A 24,093-nucleotide genomic window follows, 5' to 3' on the forward strand; every position below is an offset into this window, starting at 1 on the left:
TCCACGGCCCAGTGTATCCGGTGCCTCGACCAAGGAAGAGGCCTCCTGTATGTCTCCCCAGCCTGGTGAGTCCTGTGCCTGCTCCCAGAGCCAGGTATCCTGTGTGTCTCCCCAGCCTGGTGAGTCCTGTGCCTGCGCCCAGCCCGGAGCCTCCAGAGACGGCCTCCAGAGACGGCCTCCAGCCCGGAGCCTCCAGAGACGGCCTCCAGCCCGAAGCCTCCAGAGACGGCCTCCAGCGACGCCCTCCAGTCCGGAGCCTCCAGCGACGCCCTCCAGTCCGGAGCCTCCAGCGACGCCCTCCAGTCCGGAGCCCGCTACGAGGGTCCCCAGTCCAGGGTCGGCGGCGAGGGTCCCCGCACTAGAGGCGCCACCAAAGTGGGCCAAGCCAGAGGTGGAGCGGGGTCTACGTCCCGCACCAGAGCCGCCACCGCGGAGAAATGCCCACCCAGACCTTCCCTTGTAGATTCAGGTTTTGCGGCCGGAGTCCGCACCTTAGGGGCGGGGTACTGTCACGCCCTGACCTTAGAGCTTTTTATGTCTCTATTTTGGTTTGGTCAGGGTGTGATTTGGGTGGGCATTCTATGTTCATTTTTCTATGTTTTATATTTCTTTGTTTTGGCCGGGTGTGGTTCTCAATCAGGGACAGCTGTCTATCGTTGTCTCTGATTGGGAACCATACTTAGGTATCATTTTCCCACCTGTGTTTTGAGGGTAGTTGTTTTCTGTTTAGTGTTTTGCACCTGACAGGACTGTTTCGGTTTCGGTTATTCACTTTGTTATTTTTGTTTAGTGTTCAGTTTAAATAAAAAGTAATGAACACTTTCCACGCTGTGCTTTGGTCCGAATCCTCTTCATCCGACGACGACACCCGTTACATTGTATGAATGTCCTACTACCCTTCCTGTCCTGTACATTGTGGTGTTGTTTTTTGTGACACCCAGTCAGTGTGTAGCGTAACCCAAAAAGGTCTGAGACTCTGAAACCCTAGCAGTTGGCACTAGTTTAAGGATGGTCTCTGCCTCTCAATCTGGCCCTCTGTGAAAGTGGCCTGGGGTGGGCAGGCAGTTGTTTGGCCTCCCACGTTGCACTGTGTCCTTATACTCTCACTGGGCTCTGGAGGATTACTCTCCTAGATGCTTAGTAAACTTGAGCAGGATTAATGTAGGGGAACAAAGAATCCCTCTGCACAGAGAGAAAAGCAAGAAAATTAACTGAGGGTTAAGACATATGCTATACAGGCTGAGGTTCAGCAGCCATTATTGTGTTCACACTTCCTTGTCTTTTCCTGCAACTTGTAATGATCCATAGTCTTTGTTTAGAATATACATGGTTAATATATTTTGGATGGTTACACAACTCTGTCACTTTGTATTTCATTGCATATGCCAATAGCATAGTGTGCATACTGTCCCGTGCACAGAACATGCTATTGGGCCATACATTGTAGCATTACACCTGTGATATGGAGTGCTTGTATGTAGGCTTATGTGTTTGATGGGTTGAATAGCTTTGAAACCATTTTCTCAAGAGGTTTCATTAGGCTCTGGAGTGATGGTGCCAGGAACAGTGCAAGGCTGGTCACTGTCTTTTATGGCCTGCATTCTGGTTTAATGTCTGTATTGTGTTAGGAAGGTCCATTAGAGGGAGCTCTATAAACTGCAGGTGCCTGTAAAATATAACTTTGCTTGACTCAATACACACATTAGTGGAGGAAAAGGCCTCTCCTGCCTTTAGATCAGGGTTACAATGTTGACATGACATTGCCACTTCTATTGCATCTCTATTAAACCTACCTCTTTGAAAGAAAAGCCCTCCTCAGCAGATATCTATAACTTCTGAATCTGTGTTTGTTGGAACTACCCAGTACTAGGTATTATCTTGGGATATGCAAACCTTCCCCTGTTTTATGTTCATAGATGCAGCATTTATTACAACAGAGCATAGAGACTAACATTCTGTGCTGTCGGTCAGTGGGATGGACCACTGGGTTAAGTAATATCACTAAAGGATGTGATTTATAGACAGCAGGAAGTGCAGCCTGGTTCTGTTGCTCTCTAAGCAAATTAGTGGAAGACAGAAAGACTAGAGCCCAGCGGTTTTATTGAATTACGTCTGACATGCTCTACAGAGAGTATAATTCACGGGATACTTAAATGCTCGAGCAAAGTACAACAGGAACAAATTAGTTTGTTTTGTACTTGTTCTATAACAGGACTGTTGGAAGAAAATGGGATTTCAGAGGCAATTAAGGGAAATATTTTGGACGATTACCAACAAGACCATTTGGCTCAGGTTATGGCCTTAATTAAGATGAAGATTTATTTCATTAAATGAAAATGTCCATTATTTCTCTTGCATAGTATAATATAGCAGTTTTGTCTTAACTGTTTTTATAGAACTTGAAATGAATGAAAGTCGTTTTTTGTTTAAGGCATGTCTTATTTTCATTCTCATTTGCTTGTACTGGAACCTCCCCATGCAGAGTAAAATGCTTGCTATCACTGTCATCTAGCAATGCTCAGTTCCAGTTGTGCTGAGATCAGTGGAAAGACTTGAGGTTTGAAAACATTTGAACTGATTCATCCACAAGATGGTTGGGGAATAACCAGAGGCCATGCTAAATGCAACCAAGCCTGTCAGTGGTGGCCTAGCGGGAAATCTCATAAATGAACCATGCAAAATAACCTCTCACATACGGCCACACCACATTCATTATCCCACAGAGTGTATTAACCTGAGCTCCTCAGAAAAGTGTGAGAGCGAAATGGAAAAGGTGAAAGGGGGCCTATCCGCTTGATGTCAGGAACTGGGGAGATGATCACTTGCTTTTGTACCTACTGTCCTGAGATGAGGATGAGAGAGAGAGAGGGGAGTAGGTGGGGGCTGCCTGTTTGTCCTCAGTAGGGGAGGGGTAGGTTCATGTGGTGCACCTGCCTGCCTGGAGAGAGAAACATGGGGTGTTCTTGCTTGTCCTTAGAGTGAGCTTTTCTTTTGACAGCTCTAAAAATAAAACATCTCTTAGACCTATTTGCTGGCCATGTCATGTCTTCCAGATAAGACAAAATGAGGGGGGAATGGCTAGAAGCACTGTAGAAGTCCTGCAGCTCTGTGTTTGTTGTGACTCAGGCAGGGCTGGGTAGCTTCTGTCCCAGGTTCATTTCACTAAGAATGTCTTGCGTTCACTGCTATGGAATGTTAAGTCTCAGCATTATTTTCCTCATCTGGAACGCTTAAACCTGCAGGATGACAGCAAAATCATATGCCCCCCAGGCCTCCCGAGTGGCGCAGTGGTCTAAGGCACTGCATCGCAGTGCTAGCTGTGCCGCTAGACATTCTGGGTTCAAGTCCAGGCTCTGTCGCAGCCGGCCGCGACCGGGAGACACATGGGGAGGCGCCCAGCGTCGCCTGGGTTAGGGAGGGTTTGGCCGGCAGGGATATCCTTGTCTCATCGCTCACTAGCGACTCCTGTGGTGGGATGGGCACAGTGCACGCTGACACGGTTGCCAGGTGTACGGTGTTTCCTCTGACACATTGGTGCGGCTGGCTTCCGGGTTGGATGGACATTGTGTCAAGAATGGTTGGGTTGTGTTTCGGAGGATGCATGGCTCTCGACCTTCGCCTCTCCCGAGTCCGTACAGGAGTTGCAGCGATGAGACAAGACTGTAACTACTACCAATTGGATACCACAAAATTGGGGAGAAAAAAGGGGTAAATAAAAATAAAATCATATGCCTCTCATTTTCTCACTATCAGATGCACAGAACGCATGGTCCTTAAAAAGATTGAATGTTGAAATATATTAGGTTTATGACATGTCTTGTGCAACAGATGTAGGATAGTTGAGTGTGATTACCAAGGAGATAGTGTTTCTGAAAACAGAGTTTGGTTTAAACTTTGAGCCTGTAAGTGAGTGATTATGGACTTACTTTAAAGGCGTCAGCATGCTTCCCAGCCAAAACAGTTTGACAGAGTTTGTGCATATATTATGATGTCATTCTGTGACGTTTTTGTTTGTTTTGGACTTCGGTGATGTTTTTTTTCCGGCTGTTCGGGAACACAGCATTTTTTCTGAAGGCAATCCGAGGCTCGGTGTTAGATGTAAAATTGCACGACTACGATCTCTTCGGCAAAAACGTCAAAATGAACGACAGATTTCTGGCGTTATCTTAGATTAATTCTGACTATTTTGAGGAAGCATATACTGGCTACTGTGTCTCAAAATGGACAAACAGTACTATTGCTGCTTTTAAGGGAGTATGCGAGCACACTCGTTCGGCACTGAAGCATGCTGACGCCTTAACCGGCAAGCCTCTGAAAGGTGATATCACTAACTGAGTTTGTCTTTGATGTTTCCTGTGGTGAGAACAATGGTGGCGTTGTTGCTATTTGGAAACAACACTCTGTTTCTAAGGAAAGGCTTGAAACAGTGACTGCACAGCACTCATTTGATGCACAACAGGCCATTTAGTGTATACACAAGATGGAAACTGTGCTGGAGTTTCTCCTGAAAACGCTGTCAGCATGCATGACAACTTTATTGGCATAATCTGCTCCCTTTGCTTTCTCTCTCCTGCTTTTATTACATTTTTACAACTCTATGTACTATTTTGGGAATAGTTTTGTTCCATGTAGTATTTTATTTGTCTGTCAGGAATGACTTACTGTAGGACACCATGGTGAAGCTAAGAGTGATCATTCAGTGCATACGTTATTGTTTCACTGGAATTGACTTATAGGCTATTCAATCACAGTCAGAGATCAACAATTGTTGTTACAGCTGGTTGGAGAAATAGATGACAGACTACTGGAATCTGGTTCAAGACTACAGACAAAGTGATTGATCCTAGAGCAGTGTTGGGGAACGGTACTTTTAAAAGTAACTTGTTGTGTTACACCGTTACTTACTATGAAAAGTAACTAGTTACATTACTTTTGCGTTACCAAAAACAGAAAACCCTCTGAAGAGGCCTTGCACGTGTTGGTCATTCATTCTTATGCCCAATTGACTATCTTTGAATGGCTTGCATATCCTACCGTCCATAGCCTAATCAATAACTCTGGGCTATACCAGCTCAAGTAATAAAGACAGACGCCATATCTCCTTTACAATACTTAAAATAAATAATATAAAACCAACTTGGCAGTAAAGGGAGAGCTCAAATACAAGGACAAGAGGCTACTGTATTACACACATACGAACTGGCCAGAGAGTTCTATGTAAAACTATACGATCACATTGTGTAATTGTAGTGCCCCTTCCTTTTATCGTGAAGACAGAGCTGGAGAAATGTAATTTCTTATCAACTGAGCCTAATTTGATCACCTAGCTACGTTGTTTGCTTTATTACCAGACAATAAATGGGTCAATCGCCTGAACCCGATGATCCTGTGTTTGCGTGTGAATCCTGCAAGTAGCATCAGTCAAGATTTGAGGGGTAACATCTGTCCTTTTCTTCTACCAATTTAAAGTAATGTGAATACTTCCACGATAAAGGCTATTGTCTCTGCCATCTTGCTAGCTATCTAGCTACCAGCTGCCATGCCAGCTACATGCTGCAACGTTCATGCAGAAACAGGAAGAGCGCGAACAATGCCGAATGTAGGATAGGGGTAGTGATTTTAATTTGTGCCAACAAAGAAAAAGGGAAATCATATTGCAATAGTAACTCGTTATTATTTAAAGGGATAGTTCACCCGAATTACAAAATGCCATATTGGTTTCCTTACCCTGTAAGCAGTCTATGGACTATGACGGCAATCCATGCTTTGGTTTAGTTTCCCTGGCACTGTTTCCACATGCTAACATTTTGTGGCACAAATCCTATTCAAGTCATGGGACCGATATTATCATTTTTCGGGCATCACGTTGAAATCATCTATACTATTATATCATCTATACTATCATCTATATAATTTCTAAACGGTTTACCCGATATAGATAAATACCCTCAAATTAAAGCTGACAGTCTGAACTTCAATCCCAAATACATTATATCATTTCTAATTCAAAGTGCTGGAGTACAGAGCCAAAACAACAAAAAATGTGTCACTGTCCCAATACTTTTGGAGCTCACTGTAGCTGTGTCTCTATTTGCCTTCAACCAACAGGCCATGCTGGCCTTACTGCCAACCTCCCAGACAACCAGGGTTTTTCCTAGGTCTCAGGAAGAAGCAATATGTTTTGTTCCCAGCTTGACAACCCTAAAGCAAACACTCCAGACCTCCCTCTCTTTATCCAGACAAAGTGACCTGATTTGTCCTGTGTTATGACAGGAACAATGTGCAGTACTTTATTGATGTGCCTTGCCTAGGAGAAACAGTCATTAACTGAGAGAAAAACCTTACAAGCCAGTAATGTGAAACATATAGCCTATGGAATACAAAAAACACTAAAACTGATGTGTTTGAATGTGCATGTTAATTCCCTACTTAGGTTTGGGTGGTATGGTGGTATGTTCAGGAAGCAGGGTCTCATTGTCAGTATTCACAGTGATGTACATGTATATACTAGGGATGCACGATATATCGGTAAGCATATTGGAATCGGCCTATATTAGCTAAAAATGCCAACATCGTCATTGGCCCGATGTCTAGTTTAATGCTGATGTGCAAAACCGATGTCAAAACTGACGTGCATACCTATCTAACGTAGATAGATGACGTAATGACACCACGAAAAATATAGCGAACACATGCAACACAGCATTCCTAACCTAGCCCACAATGTCTGCTGTGTGGATTGAGCAGTCAACAAGTCGAGCAGTCATTTGAAAGAGTAAGAACATTTCAGCGAGACAACTCAAAGATGAAATCCATTAATGCCAAGATAATGCAATTCATTGCCCTTGACAATCAACCATTCTCTGTCATGGATGATGTTGGCTTTTGCCGACTGGTCGAGCACCGGTAAACACTACCAAGTGCTCTATTTTTCAGATGCTGCCCTACCGGAGTTACACAGCATCCATGAGCTACTTGATATGGGCGTCACTGCTATTAGCTTCACGACTGACATTTGTACCAGCGATGTCAGCCCCATGAGCATTATGATTCTGACAGCACAGTGGGTCCACGAGGATTTCCTACTGAGGAAAGCCGTATTGTATGCTCAAGAATGTGCTGGTTCTCATGCCGCTGCTGACATTTCAATGGCATTTGAGAACATGTTTGAAACTTGGAAACATGAACACTCCTAGCTCCATTCGAACAACTGACTCGAGAAATAAGCTCAACTGTCTGCAGCAGACGTGATACCCTGTCATGGCGTTGAAACACCTGCTCAACAAAACTGCCAACACAGAACGGCAGGTTAACGTGGAAAAGTACTCTACTAGAGGCTGTGAACAAGCGATTCGGTGGCGTTCTCTCTGAGCCTCTACTGTGTCGCCACCATGGCGACGCTAGGTACAAGGACCGCTACTTCGATGCAGACAAGAAACAGAGTTTATGTGAAATGTTACAGACAGCTGGACAGGATGGAAACGGACATAGTGACAGTGCACACCGAGGAAGAGAGGCCACAGACAGACAGAGCTGAAACTTCACTGCTTGATATATGATGAAATCCTGGTGAGACTGAACAAATGAACAACGAAACAGCACAGCAAGTAAGTGAAAGAAATAGGTTTTTATTATGTTTTACTGGTAATTGGGACATACGTAAATGCCAAAAAAATTACTTTGTGGTCAGTGTGTGTGTGTGTGTGTGTGCGCGTGTGTGTGTGTGTGTGTGCGCGCGTGTGTGTGTGTGTGTGTGTGTGTGTGTGTGTGTGTGTGTGTGTGTGTGTGTGTGTGTGTGTGTGTGTGTGTGTTTGTGTGTGTGTTTCAACTATTTAACTGTACTCGAATGCTTAAAACGCTGCTAAAATGTTAAATATCGGTTATCGGTGTCGTTTTTTTTGGCAAGGAAAATATCGGTATCGGCCAAAAATGACATATCGGTACATCCCTAGTATATACAGCTTTGATCTAAGCCAGTGTAATTTAGTGAATGGTGAAACTGACTCATTTTTTCCATACATGCTCATTAATTGGCTGCTCGAGGCATATGCATAACATCTGTCATGCTGACTGGAGCTGGATTCCCATCGGTGCTAGGGCTGACCCGGAGCCAGCACGGCAAATGTCAGGCGGGTGCTCCACTCAGTGGTGCTCCTGCTCCCTTCCCTTCCTCTCTCCGCCCCTCGCTTTAATGGAGCACAACTGCAAAGGGAGCTGGGATAGCAAGGAGTGCTACCGCTTTTGTGTATCTCTAAATCATCACAATTAGTCAACCAGGGCGTAATATCACACCTCTGCTTAAGTGTTCTCTGCACTCTAGAAAGGGAAGTGGGATACCTATTCAGTTGCACAACTGAATAGATTCAACCGAAATAGCACTGTTTCGTAATAATTTTGTTTGTCCTTTGTTCGCACATTTTAAAGTAAAGTGTAATTCCAGTAAACTCATTGCTGGATTAAAACATTACTATTTTAGGGTTTAAACCCATAATGCATAATCTGATTACCATGCACTAGTGGGAAAAGGCAAACATACTTTATCTTGTGCAGGCCTGATGAAAAAGAGACACACTTCTATCTTCTGACATTTACAGTATCTGTGTTTTTTTTGGCTGTGAATGAACTTGTGTTGGGTGAAGTGCTGCCTGTCGAACCTCCTCCCATTGTCTGTCTGCCCATCAGGCGTTTCAAACAGCACCTGCCAAAGCTCAGTGTTACGCTAAGTGTCATTTTATTTCAGTAATAACATGGCCATGGGCTCTGAGCCTCCACAACACAAGACCTGACTGGCCTGAGCTTCAGCCAGAGGCTCTGGGGAGTGTCAGTTGGTCCAGGAGCTGCTTACTGCTTTAACACACGTTATCCATAATATCCAATGCCTGGCTCACTAACACATTCAAATGTGATGTTTTGTTTCCACTTTCAATGAATCAGTTTACATTAAATGAGACAATGTGTCGAAAGGAGATTAGGTGACCAAATAAAGCCTCCCAGGTCCTCATGAGCGCTGGCTCTTTGTCCACCTCTGTCTGTCTGACTCCGTGTGCCAGGCTCTCACCCACTCTCTGACAGATAACACTTTAATGAGGATGTGTGGTCCCACAGTCCTGCTCCAGCTGGCCACACTATTAGAGCTGGGCAGTTTGTAGATTTTGACTGTTTTATAGTAGGTCTCTTTTATATCAAGTATTTTTTTTTCTTCGATATGTACAGTATGAGCAACAATAATTTCTCTCATTATTGTATGGCATCAGTGGGTTGATGATTGTCAAAATCTGTCTGGTTGGGATCAGAGGTGATACACATGTTTAAGTGCAGTTCAATACAGTTTCCTTGACTCTGGCGCATTTTTGGGGGCGTAATTATTTACATAGCATTCATTTGATTTTGTACATTTTATGATATTTTTACACATTTTTAAGAAATCCCATGCTTTTAAAAATCCCATGTTTGAGAAATATACCACAACATTTTTGCTCTGCTTCAGTGACATGTTTGAAAGATTTTCATGGTTGTGCTTTTTTTTTTTTTTACAAGATTTGTCCTTACAATGAAATAGTCCCTTGGTTACGGCCCTCTGCATTATAAAGCTTGCCCCATACTGCCCTCTGGAAAAAGCCACGGATTAGTGAACATGGTTCACCACCTTGTGGTTGAGTTTAGAATTGTTACATTTCATCCATGAGATGGATAACATGTTGTCTACTGTACTACTATAAAGCCTTATCTCTCTACTTGTCTCCATGTCATTCCAGGGATCGTCTTCTCTACTTTGGTGTTTGGGCCTGCTTGTGGTTTCCTCCTGGGGTCCCTCTGCACCAAGTTCTATGTGGACTTCCTCTTCATCGACACCAGTGAGTTACTGGGAAATACAACCTCACATCAATCCCAACACTGTTCTATGGAAAAGCAATTAAGAAGTCCATTAACCTAGCAACACATAATTAGAGCTAAGTACTTTGTTATTCAAGGTAAGCCAAAATAATGTTAATTTGGTTTATTAACATTATAGTATTATGATTGAATTATGAGCCTATAATCTAATTGTTAAATTAACACTCTCCCTCTAGAATCTAACATTGGAATTCCTCAGTAGTTGAATATAAGTCAAGAGGCAAATGTTTTCCTCTCAATATTTAGTCTGATAAAAGTGTTCTGTCTGCACAGGTAAGCTGGACATCACTTCTGATGACCCTCGGTGGATCGGAGCCTGGTGGGGGGGCTTCCTCCTGTGTGGTGCCTTGCTCTTCTTCTCATCCCTCTTCATGTTTGGCTTCCCCCAAACCCTGTCAGACCGAGAGAAGGACAGGGACGGTGGAGGGGAGAGTGAGCAGGCCATGCTCCCCTCTACCTCTCTGCCCCTGGACTATAATGAGATGCCCAAGTCAAGCAACGGGGTCGTACACAATAACCATGAGCCTGTCAACGGCCCCACCTGCTTTCAGCAGCTCAGAGGTGAGGGGGGAATTTTTTTTCTGTCCCTTTATATTGCATTTAGTATTTGTTCAGTTAAATTAACACTTGTTATGTATTGTATATAGTGTAGCACATCACTTGTTCTCCATCTGTATCCCACCATGATTTGTTAGAGTACCTCAAAATCAAATGCTGACCGTATAACCTCCCAAGAGTATATTCCCCCTCAAGCCGATACCACGACGGCCCTCAAGGAACTACACTGAACTTAGTGCAAACTGGAAACCACATATCCTGAGGCAGCATTTATTGTTGCTGAGGATTTTAACAAAGCAAATTTGAGGAAAACATTACTGAAGTTCTATCAAAACATTGTCTGAAGTACTCGCGCATCAAAAACTCTCGACCATTGTGACTCCCCCTTCCGGGATGGCTACAAGGCCTGCCCCCACCCTCCCTTCGGCAAATCAGATCACGACTCCATCCTGCTCGTCCCTTCCTATAGGCAGAAATTCAAACAGGAAGTACCCATGCTAAGGTCTATTCAACGTTGGTCTGACCAATCGGAATCCATTCTTCAAGATTATTTTGACCATGCGGACTGGGATATGTTCTGGGTATTCTCTGAGAATAACACTGACGTATACACGGACACAGTGACTGAGTTCATCAGGAAGTGTATTGGGGATGTTGTTCCCACTGTGACTATTAACACCTACCCAAACTAGAAACAGTGGATAGATGGCAGCATTCAAGGACTGTGGGCTCTAGCTCTCTGTGGCCGACGTGAGTAAGATGTTTAAGCGTGTTAACCCTCGAAAGTCTGCGGCCCAGACGTCATCCCTAGCCGCGTCCTCAGAGCATCCGCAGACCAGCTGGCTGGAGTGTTTACGGACATATTCAATCTCTCCCTATCCCAGTCTGCTGTCCCCACTTGCTTCAAGACGTCCACCATTGTTTCTGTACCAAAGAAATGACTATTGCCCCGTAGCACTAACTTCTGTCATCATGAAATGCTTTAAGAGGCTAGTTAAGGATCATATCACCTCCACCTTACCTGTTACCCTAGACCCACTTCAATTTGCTTACCGCCCCAATAGATCCACAAACGATGCAATCGCCATCGCACTGTACACTGCCCTATGCCATCTGGACAAGAGCAATACCTATGTAAGAATGCTGTTCATTGACTATAGCTGAGCCTTCAACACCATAGTACCCTCCAAGCGTATCATCAAGCTCAGGGCCCTGGGTCTGAACCCTGTCCTGTGCAACTGGGTCCTGGACTTCCTGATGGGCCGCGTCAAGTTTGCAGATGACACAACAGTTGTAGACCTGATTACCAACAATGACGAGACAGCCTACATGGAGGAGGTGAGTGCCCTAGTGGAGTGGTGCCAGGAAAATAACCTCTCCCTCAACGTCAACAAAATGAAGGAGCTGATCGTGGACTTCAGGAGACAGCAGAGGGAGCACGCCTCTATCCACATCGACGGGACCGCAGTGGAGAAGGTGAAATGCTTCAAGTTCCTTGGAGTACACATCACTGACAATTTGAAATGGTCCACCCACACAGACAGTGTGGTGAAGAAGGCACAACAGCGCCTCTTCAACCTCAGGAGGTTTACAGATGCACAATTGAAAGCATCCTGTCAGGCTGTATCACCACCTGGTACGGCAACTGCACCGCCCGCAACCGCAGGGCTCTCCAGAGGGTGATGCGGTATGCCCAACGCATCACCTGGAGCATTCTGCCTGCGCTCCAGGACACTTACAGCACCCAATGTCACAGGAAGGCCAAAAAGATCATCAAGGACATCAACCACCCGAGCCACGGCCTGTTCATCCCGCTATCATCCAGAAGGTGAGGTCAGTGCAGGTGCATCAAAGCTGGGACTGAGAGACTGAAAAACAGCTTCTATCTCATGGCTGTCAGACTGTTAAATAGCCATCACTAGCCAGCTACCACCCAGTTACTCAACACTGCACCTTAGAGGCTGCTGCCCTATGTACATAGAAATGGAATCACTGGTCACTTTAATAATGTTTACATACTGCTTTACTCATTTCATATGTACAGTGGGGAGAACAAGTATTTGATACACTGCCGCTTTTGCAGGTTTTCCTACTTACAAAGCATGTAGAGGTCTGTAATTTTTATCATAGGTACACTTCAACTGTGAGAGACGGAATCTAAAACAAAAATTCAGAAAATCACATTGTATGATTTTTAAGTAATTAATTTGCATTTTATTGCATTTTATTGCATGACATAAGTATTTGATCACCTACCAACCAGTAAGAATTCCGGCTCTCACAGACCTGTTAGTTTTTCTTTAAGAAGCCCTCCTGTTCTCCACTCATTACCTGTATTAACTGCACCTGTTTGAACTCGTTACCTGTATAAAAGACACCTGTCCACACACTCAATCAAACAGACTCCAACCTCTCCACAATGGACAAGATCAGAGAGCTGTGTAAGGACATCAGGGATAAAATTGTAGACCTGCACAAGGCTGGGATGGGCTACAGGACAATAGGCAAGCAGCTTAGTGAGAAGGCAACAACTGTTGGCGCAATTATTAGAAAATGGAAGAAGTTCAAGATGACGGTCAATCACCCTCGGTCTGGGGCTCCATGCAAGATCTCACCTCGTGGGGCATCAATGATCATGAGGAAGGTGAGGGATCAGCCCAGAACTACACGGCAGGACCCGGTCAATGACCTGAAGAGAGCTGGGACCACAGTCTCAAAGAAAACCATTAGTGACACACTACGCCGTCATGGATTAAAATCCTGCAGCGCACGCAAGGTCCCCCTGCTCAAGCCAGCGTATGTCCAGGCCCGTCTGAAGTTTGCCAATGACCATATGGATGATCCAGAGGAGGAATGGGAGAAGGTCATGTGGTCTGATGAGACAAAAATAGAGCTTTTTGGTCTAAACGCTACTCGCCGTGTTTGGAGGAAGAAGAAGGATGAGTACAACCCCAAGAACAGCATCCCAACCGTGAAGCATGGAGGTGGAAACATCATTCTTTGGGGATGCTTTTCTGCAAAGGGGACAGGACGACTGCACCGTATTGAGGGGAGGATGGATGGGGCCATGTATAGCGAGATCTTGGCCAACAACCTCCTTCCCTCAGTAAGAGCATTGAAGATGGGTTGTGGCTGGGTCTTCCAGCATGACAACGACCCGAAACACACAGCCAGGGCAACTAAGGAGTGGCTCCGTAAGAAGCATCTCAAGGTCCTGGAGTGGCCTAGCCAGTCTCCAGACCTGAACCCAATAGAAAATCTTTGGAGGGAGCTGAAAGTCCGTATTGCCCAGCGACAGCCCCGAAACCTGAAGGATCTGGAGAAGGTCTGTATGGAGGAGTGGGCCAAAATCCCTGCTGCAGTGTGTGCAAACCTGGTCAAGAACTACAGGAAACGTATGATCTCTGTAATTGCAAACAAAGGTTTCTGTACCAAATATTAAGTTCTGCTTTTCTGATGTATCAAATACTTATGTCATGCAATAAAATGCAAATTAATTACTTAAAAATCATACAATGTGATTTTCTGAATTTTTGTTTTAGATTCCGTCTCTCACAGTTGAAGTGTACCTATGATAAAAATTACAGACCTCTACATGCTTTGTAAGTAGGAAAACCTGCAAAAGCGGCAGTGTATCAAATACTTGTTCTCCCCACTGTATATGCTGTATTCTACTGTATTTTAGTCAATGCCATTCCGACATTGCTCATCCTAATATTTATATATTTCTTAATTCCATTCTAACAGTGACATGCTTACTTACGGGCCCTTCCCAACAATGCAGAGAGAAAAATGTTGAAAAGGACAACTTGTCCATATACACTGGTTACCAGTACCGAGTTGATTTGTAGGGCTATGAGGTAATTGAGGTAGGTACAGTTGAAGTCGGAAGTTTACATACACTTAGGTTGGAGTCATTAAAGCTCATTTTTCAATCACTCCACAAATTTCTTGTTAACAAACTATAGTTTTGGAAAGTCGGTTAGGACATCTACCTTGTGCATGACACAAGTCATTTTTTCAACAATTGTTTACAAACTGTATCACAATTCCAGTGGATCAGAAGTATTAATAAACTAAGTAGAAAAACTGCGTTGAAATGTATTTCAAATCAAATTTATTTATAAAGCCCTTACATCAGCTGATGTCACAAAGTGCTGTACAGAAACCTAGCCTACAACCCCAAACAATGCAGGTGTAAAAGCACAGTGGCTAGGGAAAACTCCCTAGAAAGGCCAAAACCTAGGAAGAAACCTAGAGAGGAACCAGGCTATGAGGGGTGGCCAGTCCTCTTCTGGCTGTGCCGGGTGGAGATTATAACAGAACATGGCCAAGATGTTCAAATGTTCAAAGATGACCAGCCGGGTCAAATAATGATAATCACAGTGGTTGCCGAGGGTGCAACAGGTCAGCACCTCAGGAGTAAATGTCAGTTGGTTTTCATAGCCGATCATTCAGAGTGTCTCTACCACACCTGCTGTCTCTAGAGAGTTGAAAACAGCAGGTCTGGGACAAGGTAGCACGTCCGGTGAACAGGTCAGGGTTCCATAGCCGCAGGCAGAACAGTTGAAACTGGAGCAGCAGCACGGCCAGGTGGACTGGGGACAGCAAGGAGTCATCAGGCCAGGTTGTCCTGAGGCATGGTCCTAGGGTTCAGAGAGAAAGAGAGAATTAGAGAGAGCATACTTAAATTCACACAGGACACCGGATAAGACAGGATAAATACTCCAGATATAACAGACTGACCCTAGCCCCCCGACACATAAACTGCAGCATAAATACTGGAGGCTGAGACAGGAGGGGTTGGGAGACACTGTGGCCCCGTCCGACGATACCCCCGGACAGGTGCAAACAGGCAGGACATAACCCCACCCACTTTGCCAAAGCACAGCCCCCACACCACTAGAGGGATATCTTCAACCACCAACTTACCATCCTGAGACAAGGCCGAGTATGGCCCTCAAAGATCTCCGCCACGGAGATTGTGCCATATTTGGCTAAGGTGTATGTAAACTTCCGACTTCAATTGTAGGTGCAAATGTAGGATCTTAATTTGATCACTTTTTTTGCTGCGAATTTTATGCAAACTTGTAGTATATTCAAGGTTTTTAAAGGCTTCTAAGGTTAGTAATTTCCACTTAAAAATGTCAGACTTGATTTGCCCTAACGAAAAATGTATCTACCCTCACAACTTTTTAAAATAAATTATAATCCACATAATAATTCACATTTCCCATTGCTGTAGGATTATTTTATTTTATGAAAATGTTTATTCTCAAAACTGCGATTTGAAAAACACAGTTCCAGATTCTGTTTTGTAAAGTCTGGACTGTTATGTCTGATAAGTCATCTGGGGTAGTGTACGATATATGTTGTCTGTTATGAGAAAAGAAAGCAAGGGAATTAAATCCTCTGCTTCTGCTGAAATTATGTAGCTTTTTACTAGTTATGAGGAAAGAATAAAATACATTCTACATACAAATTACAAAATGTTTTCAGATTTTTATATTAACCTTACACCAGTTTAGTGTAACTGGCAGATTTTTATTTATAGCAAGAGAGAGATGTCTGTGTCCATGTGATGCTTTGATATTAAGGATCTTCTCTTTTCAGTGATCCCTAAAGTGACCAAGCACCTCCTGTCCAACCCAGTGTATACCTGCATCACGCTGGCTGCCTGTATGGAGATTGGTGTAGTGGCTGGCTTCGCTGCCTTCCTGGGGAAGTACCTGGAGCAGCAGTTTAACCTCACAACCTCTTCAGCCAATCAACTACTAGGTGAGTGGCATGCACATGCACAACACACACACATTCTCTCTCACATACACATACATACATACAGCCCCAGACCCCCTGGTGCCACACAGTAGACAGAGAGCAGTACAATGAGAAGCATCAGTGCAGTATATGAGAAGGAGATTAGCTTAACCTGGTGGTATTAACTCTCTCCAGGTATGACGGCCATCCCCTGTGCTTGTCTGGGGATATTCCTGGGGGGGCTTCTGGTCAAGAAGCTGAACCTCTCAGCCCTGGGGGCCATTCGCATGGCCATGCTGGTCAACCTGATCTCCACCGCCTGCTACGTCTCCTTCCTCTTCCTTGGCTGTGACACAGGGCCTGTCGCTGGGGTGACCGTCCCCTATGGCAACGAGTAAGAACAGCCTGTACATACATTTTACATTACATTTAAGTCATTTAGCAGACGCTCTTATCCAGAGCGACTTACAAATTGGTGCATTCACCTTATGATATCCAGTGGAACAACCACTTTACAATAGTGCATCTAACTCTTTTAAGGGGGGGGGGGGGTTAGAAGGATTACTTTATCCTATCCTAGGTATTCCTTAAAGAGGTGGGGTTTCAGGTGTCTCCGGAAGGTGGTGATTGACTCCGCACCACATCAGTCATTGGCTTCATCAATAAGTGCATCGATGACGTCGTCCCCACAGTGACTGTACGTACATACCCCAACCAGAAACCATGGATTACAGGCAACATCCACACTGAGCTAAAGGCTAGAGCTGCCGCTTTCAAGGAGCGGGACTCTAACCCGGACGCTTATAAGAAATCCCGCTACGCCCTCAGACGAACCATCAAACAGGCAAAGTGCCAATACAGGACTAAGATTGAATCGTACTACACCGGCTCCGACGCTCATCGGATGTGGCAGGGCCTGCAAACTATTACAGACTACAAAGGGAAGCACAGTCGCGAGCTGCCCAGTGACACAAGCCTACCAGACGAGCTAAATCACTTCTATGCTCACTTCGAGGCAAGCAACACTGAGGCATGCATGAAAGCATCAGCTGTTCTGGACAACTGTGTGATCACGCTCTCCCTAGCCGACGTGAGTAAGACCTTTAACCAGGCCAACATTTACAAGGCCGCTGGGCCAGACATATTACCAGGACGTGTGATTCGGGCATGTGCTGACCAACTGGCAGGTGTCTTCACTGACATTTTCAACATGTCCCTGATTGAGTCTGTAATGCCAACATGTTTCAAGCAGACCACCATAGTCCCTGTGCCCAAGAACACTAAGGTAACCTGCCTAAATGACTACAGACCCGTAATACTCACATCCGTAACCATGAAGTGCTTTGAAAGGCTGGTCATGGCTCACATTAACACCATTATCCCAGAAACCCTAGACCCACTCCAATTTGTATTCTCGCTCAAACAGATCAACAGATGATACAATCTCTATTGCACTCCACACTGCCCTTTCCCACCTGGACAAAAGGAACACCTACGTGAGAATGCTATTCATTGACTACGTTCAACACCATAGTGCCCTCATAGCTCATCACTAAGCTAAGGATCCTGGGACTAAACACTTCCCTCTGCAACTGGATCCTGGACTTCCTGACGGGCCCCCCCAGGTGGTAGGGGTAGGAAACAACACATCTGCCACGCTGATCCTCAACACTGGAGCCCCTCAGGGGTGCATGCTCAGTCCCCTTCTGTACTCCCTATTCACCCACGTCTGCATGGCCAGGCACGACTCCAACAGCATCATTAAGTTTGCAGACGACACAACAGTGGTAGGCCTGATCACTGACAACGATGAGACAGCCTATAGGGAGGAGGTCAGAGACCTAGCCGGGTGGTGCCAGAATAACAACCTATCCCTCAACGTAATCAAGACAAAGGAGATAATTGTTGACTACAGGAAAAGGAGGACTGAAAAATTGTCAGACTCCAGCCACCCCAGTCATAGACTGTTCTCTCTGCTACCGCATGGCAAGCGGTACCGGATCGCCAAGTCTAGGACCAAGAGGCTTCTAAACAGCTTATACCCACAAGCCATAAGACTACTGAAGAGCTAATCAAATGGCTACCCGGACTATGCATTGTGTTCGGATCACAAAGAAGAACATTCGTGTGACGCAGAAAAAAATTTAAGATGCTGGAGGAGTACCTGACGCCATCTGTCAAGCATGGTGGAAGCTATGTGATGGTCTGTGGGTGCTTTGGTGGTGGTAAAGTGGAAGATTTGTACAGGGTAAAAGGGGTCTTGAAGAAGGAAGGCTATCACTCCATTTTGAAACGCCATGCCATACCCTGTGGACGGCGCTTAATTGGAGCCAATTTCCTCCTAAAACAGGACAATGACCCAAAGCACAGCTCCAAACTATGCAAGAACTATTTAGGGAAGAAGCAGTCAGCTGGTATTCTGTCTATAATGGAGTGGCCAGCTAACACAGTCACCGGATCTCAACCCTATTGAGTTGTTGTGTGAGCAGCTAGACCGTATGGTACGTAAGAAGTGCCCATCAAGCCAATCCAACTTGTGGGAGGTGCTTCAGGAAGCATGGGGTGAAATCTCTTCAGATTATCTCAACAAATTGACAACCAGAATGCCAAAGGTCTGCAGGGCTGTAATTGCTGCAAATGGAGGATTCTTTGATGAAAGCAAAGTTTGAAGGACACAAATTATTATTTCAATTAAAAATCATTATTTATAACCTTGTCAACATCTTGACTATATTTCCTATTCATTTTGCAACTCATTTCATAATGCCTTGCATTACGCCTGGGAAGAAAACACTTCAATTTGCTCAACTTGCCATCTGCTCAACCATTGGCTCAACTTAGCCCATGGCCTTTGGCTCAATTTACCCAAAGGCAAACATTTTGACTATATTATATTACAACACAGCTACAAGGATGCACTTTCATGCTAGGGTTAGGACCTCATATTGAAGCTTATAGAGACCCCAACTGATTTATAGAACAATCTAACACAAAAAATGTATTTGACTTTGTGAAAATCTGTTTTTTGGACTTAACTTGCTTACCAATTTGTCCTTGTGGTTTCTTCCTTCACAAACTCCATGAAATTATGACCCCTTTCTAAATATTTGGTCAAATGATTCATTTGTCTATGATTTCCTAGAAACAGATTTGGCTCAACTTACCCTACACTCACCAACTGGAAATGTGCTTTGCACTGTTTAACTTGTTTATTTAGGGACATAGTAGCATTCCTATATGTACACAGTATAGTCTGAACAGCTGTTTGTATCTCTCTCGCTTCTCTTTCTTTCTCTCCCTCTCTCTCCAGGACACTGCGGGTGGGCGAGAAACCAGAGGTCCCCTGCATGAGTAACTGTAACTGCTACACCTCCTCAGTCAGCCCAGTGTGCGGCTCCAACGGAGTCACCTACCTGTCCTCCTGCTTTGCAGGCTGCACTACAACAGTGAGCACAGGCATCCCCCCTCCGGCTCAGGTCATTACCCTGGAAGCCTTCCACCCTCATCGCTCTGCATCCCATTATGTCCTGTGATAGATAGAGGCATTCACCACAGCCCAAATGCTAGATCATTAAAGAACAGAGCAGCCATCATAGAAATAGAATCCCTGGAAAGGACACAATGTTCTGTCTTATGAGCAACGGTGGACCAGTACAATATGTTGTCTCCAATGCTCCCATGTACCATACAGATACCCTGATGTTATGTTACCCTTAATTAAACCAAAGTGACTTCCATCATGGCCTTCATGCACATCAAACTGTGACAAATCCATAGCTTTTCAATGGCAATGTTGCATCTAGAGATCCTACATCTAGATGGTCTTCATCGTTACAAGTTACTCTGTATTTAGATGCTTCGCCACATGCTGTGACAAGCAAGCTGTGGATGAATGTTCTTTATCACACTCCTCTCACTTTTATGAATCATAGGTATTTTCTCTGTGTTACTGTGTGTAGTCAGAGCAGTGACCTTTCTACATATGAAATCTCTGGATTGTTATTATCACTGCACAAACAGAGTCGCCACCATTCGTAATTTTACATTTCCCCAACAACCTACATATGAGAAGAGATGTGAGAATGCCGTGTTGTATCTGTGTTCATTTGGCTTGTTGTCACATAAAGTAATACTAATGCTGAAATACCTATTCTCTTGTCTTCAGAATTTGACAGGGTGTACATGTATATCCAGTGACAGTGAGATGGCCACAGCTGTCCCAGGGAAGTGTCCCAGTCCAGGCTGCCAGGAGGCCTTCCTCACCTTCCTCTGTGTCATCTGTGCCTGCTGTATGATCGGCTCCATGGCTCAGACACCCTCCGTCATCATCCTCATTAGGTAACACCACTGGAATTCACCTTAACACCATGCCATAACATGCCCAATAGAACCCAGTCAAAACGTAGAGAGGGTTTACTTTACTCAGATATCTTTCTCTTTCCTGTGTGTAACAAATACTGTTTCTCCTTCTCTTCCTAGGACTGTGAGCCCTGAGCTGAAATCATATGCTCTTGGAGTTTTGTTTCTCTTGCTGCGACTACTTGGTAAGTTATAGTACCATTACACTTACATCTGAACTAGTCAGGTTGCACTGTTACATTACTTTGTTTATAAATCAAACATACTGGGGTTTCAGATGCTACAGTTTGTTGACCAGTACTGGTGTAATGTTAAGGCTCAAGTATTGATTTCTCCAGTTGTAGAGATGAAAAGCTTGTGCTGCTGATGTATTCCTCTCCTCACCTGTTTTGTAGGATTCATCCCCCCTCCTCTGATCTTTGGTGCTGGGATTGACTCAACTTGCCTTTTCTGGAGTACAGAGTGTGGGGATAAGGGAGCCTGCCTGCTGTACGACAATATCGCCTACAGACATCTGTATGTGAGCCTGGCCATTGGTCTTAAGGTCACCGCCTTCATTCTGTACACCACTACCTGGTACTGTTTACGCAAGAACTATAAGAAATACATCAAAAATCATGAGGGCTATACGACGCCAACCGAACTGTTCCCCTCCAGTCTCACAATGGACAACATGAAGGATGGGAGTCAGAACCCAAACAGGACAACGTTTATATACAACCTAGAGGACCATGAGTTGTGCGAAAACATGGAGTCGGTTTTATAGTTTCTGAACCATCCAAAGGACTATCTGCTACATTCATTATTAAATAAGATCATAAATGACGATCATCCTCCTTTATATTTTTTTTAATTAAACATTAGAATGTTTTCTATCTGAAGTCCTATACAGGCCCTGGAAGACTGTTGCTGCTCTCTTCTCCTTGGTAACTTTTGATAGAGGCCATTTTGTTTGTAGAGGTGTTATCAGCAAGGGTATAGTTCAGTACCAGTGAACTCTGTTGTGATTGTTAGTAGAAGACAACTACTGTCTGGCTCTGTCCTGCTCCTAGGTGATTAGATGGTCAATATTATGCTACTGTTATAGGCGCCATACTTCTACCCGCTCGAGTATAACATGGATCCAGTCACTGAAAATGACAGGACATGTTTGGTCAGTTTCACTATGTGTTACATTTCGTTCCCTTCCACCATGGAACCAAGACATAAGTATAAATGATAGGACTTTTCTCCACGTTGCCAAGAATATATAAATAAAGAGATGTGTCATTCTGTGTTGCGTAATATACGTTTTATTTTGATGAAACAAACAGAGAGCTTTCTCATGTACTATATAGTGGAGAAAGTAGAGCGCTTCTATAGGACGATTGTCTAACGTTACTGTATGCATTCAGTGTCAGAATGAAGTTCAGTGGTAGTAGCTGAAATGGTGTTAATGTCAGCATACACTGTACAAAAACAGTACTCTTACTGGAACACAGACACTGTTTACGACTATAAACATAGAATTGAGTTTGTCTTTCTATGGGTTCAAATGTTATATTATTCATATACATTTCTATCATTGTGAAAGAGATAAATCTGTCTTTTTGCAGAGTCCATTCTGAATGTTGTAAATGTTTATTTTATTTTATATTTACATGTATTATTTGCTTAGTTTATTTAACCCTAATATGTCTTAATATGAGGGATTATCCAGATAAGAAGTATTATTTATGTTTTGAGGGGGGCTTTTGCGCCATAGTAGAAAAGCAAAGATTGGAAAATCAACATGTCTTTCTGTGTGTGTTATAATGACATCTCTTCAAGCTAAACAATGAAGATTCAAGTTTATATATTTGTACTGTATATGTGAGGTTCAGAATGTTGTATTAGAATTAACTAAACTGAGATGATAATATAGAAATTTGAGATTTAATTATTTAAAAAATGTTTAGTTGTGATATGCATCACACATAAAATGGGAGCCAATGTCATAACAAGAGAGGAATAAGAAACAAAGTTCAAAGCCAACTACACCAGTGCTTTGCGTAGGGAAGAGCAGAACTGCTTGTTACCTCAGAGCATGCAGAATCTGCATGTGAAGTCACACAAAAGGTACTGGGAGTAATTTATATGCAATGGCTGATAATCCTACAACAAGGTAATAGGCATTCTTATTTTGTTATCCCTTGACATATTTTTTTGAAGACCCTCAAGGCCTGATGGCACACCTAACTTCTTTTACAGTTTCTCTACAGCAAAAGTTTTAGCATTGTCCCTTTTCTTACACTTTTTTGTATGGCAAAATATAATTTATTTTACTCTGGAAATAAAATTATTTTTTAGAAAATAATCCAGACATGGTGTCATTTTCACTGTATTTCTTTACAGGGAAAATATCAAATCAAATGTTATTAGTCACATGTGCCGACTACAACAGTGAAACGCTTACTAACGAGCCCCTAACCAACAATGCACTTTAAAAAAATATGGATAAGATTAAGAAATAAAAGTAACAAGTAATTAAGAGCAGCAGTAAAATAACAATAGCGAGACTATATACAGGGGGGGTACCGGTACAGAGTCCATGTGTGGGGGCACCGGTTAGTTGAGGTAATATGTACATGTAGGTAGAGTTATTAAAGTGACTATGCATAGATGATAACAATGGAGAGTAGCAGTGGTATAAAAGAGAGGGGGGGGACAAAGCAAATAGTCTGGGTGTCACGCCCTGACCTTAGAGAGCCTTTTTATTTCTCTATTTGGTTAGGTCAGGGTGTGATTTGGGTGGGCATTCTAGTTTTTCTATTTCTTTGTTGGCCGGGTATGGTTCCCAATCAGAGGCAGCCTTTTTTCCACCTTTAGTTTGTGGGATCTTGATTTTGCATAGTTGCTGTGTAGCCTGCAGAACTTTACGTTCGTTTTGTATTTTGTTGTTTTTCGGTGTTCATTTAATAAATTAAAATGTACTCCTACCACGCTGCACCTTGGTCCAATCCATCTCTAAACGAGCGTGACACTGGGTAGCCATTTGATTAGGTGTTCAGGAGTCTTATGGCTTGGGGATAGAAGCTGTTTAGAAGCCTCTTGGACCTAGAATTGGCTCTCTGGTACCGCTTGCCGTGCGATAGAGAGAACAGTCTATAACTAAGGTGGCTGGAGTCTTTGACAATTTTTAGGGCCTTCCTCTCACACTGCCTGGTATAGAGGTCCTAGATGGCAGGAAGCGTGGCCCCAGTGATGTACTGACAAGAAATGTACGTGTAGGCAGGTAAATACATTACCTGTATTTGATGTGTCTAAAGCACTCAATCAGTCCTCTATACGTATACTGATGTCCAGGTCCTAAAATTATTGAGCAATACTTGATATCGGTTTCAGTCAGAATTTGATATCACTATTAGCTACCTGTGCTGATTTATCCAGATGCTGTAAAAGAGCTCATCGTATAGACACACATGATTCATAATGCTCAACAGCACCATTATTACCCTAAATGTTTTAGTGTTTAAAATAGCTTTCCCAGAGCATATGTTGGTGCTT

The 24,093-nt window shown here is 43.7% G+C and overlaps 1 protein-coding gene across 2 annotated transcripts in view; it reads left to right on the forward strand.

Annotated features, from left to right (window-relative positions):
* Positions 1–22,909, forward strand: part of LOC139584703 (solute carrier organic anion transporter family member 3A1-like) — a 58,700-nt gene extending 35,791 nt beyond the window's left edge. Inside the window, exons 3-10 of one of the 2 annotated variants that reach the window (XM_071416842.1) lie at positions 9,756–9,854; positions 10,168–10,455; positions 16,066–16,230; positions 16,405–16,603; positions 19,520–19,685; positions 20,375–20,547; positions 20,689–20,753; positions 20,964–22,909. In XM_071416842.1, the coding sequence (XP_071272943.1) occupies positions 9,756–9,854; positions 10,168–10,455; positions 16,066–16,230; positions 16,405–16,603; positions 19,520–19,685; positions 20,375–20,547; positions 20,689–20,753; positions 20,964–21,334 (1,526 nt within the window). In that variant the 3' untranslated portion in view covers positions 21,335–22,909. The remainder of the gene's footprint in view (positions 1–9,755; positions 9,855–10,167; positions 10,456–16,065; positions 16,231–16,404; positions 16,604–19,519; positions 19,686–20,374; positions 20,548–20,688; positions 20,754–20,963) is intronic. The other variant, XM_071416843.1, reaches the window with a different exon arrangement.
* Positions 22,910–24,093: the final 1,184 nt, after the last annotated feature.

The sequence above is a fragment of the Salvelinus alpinus genome, chromosome 9 (assembly GCF_045679555.1).
Source record: "Salvelinus alpinus chromosome 9, SLU_Salpinus.1, whole genome shotgun sequence".
NCBI lineage: Eukaryota > Metazoa > Chordata > Actinopteri > Salmoniformes > Salmonidae > Salvelinus > Salvelinus alpinus.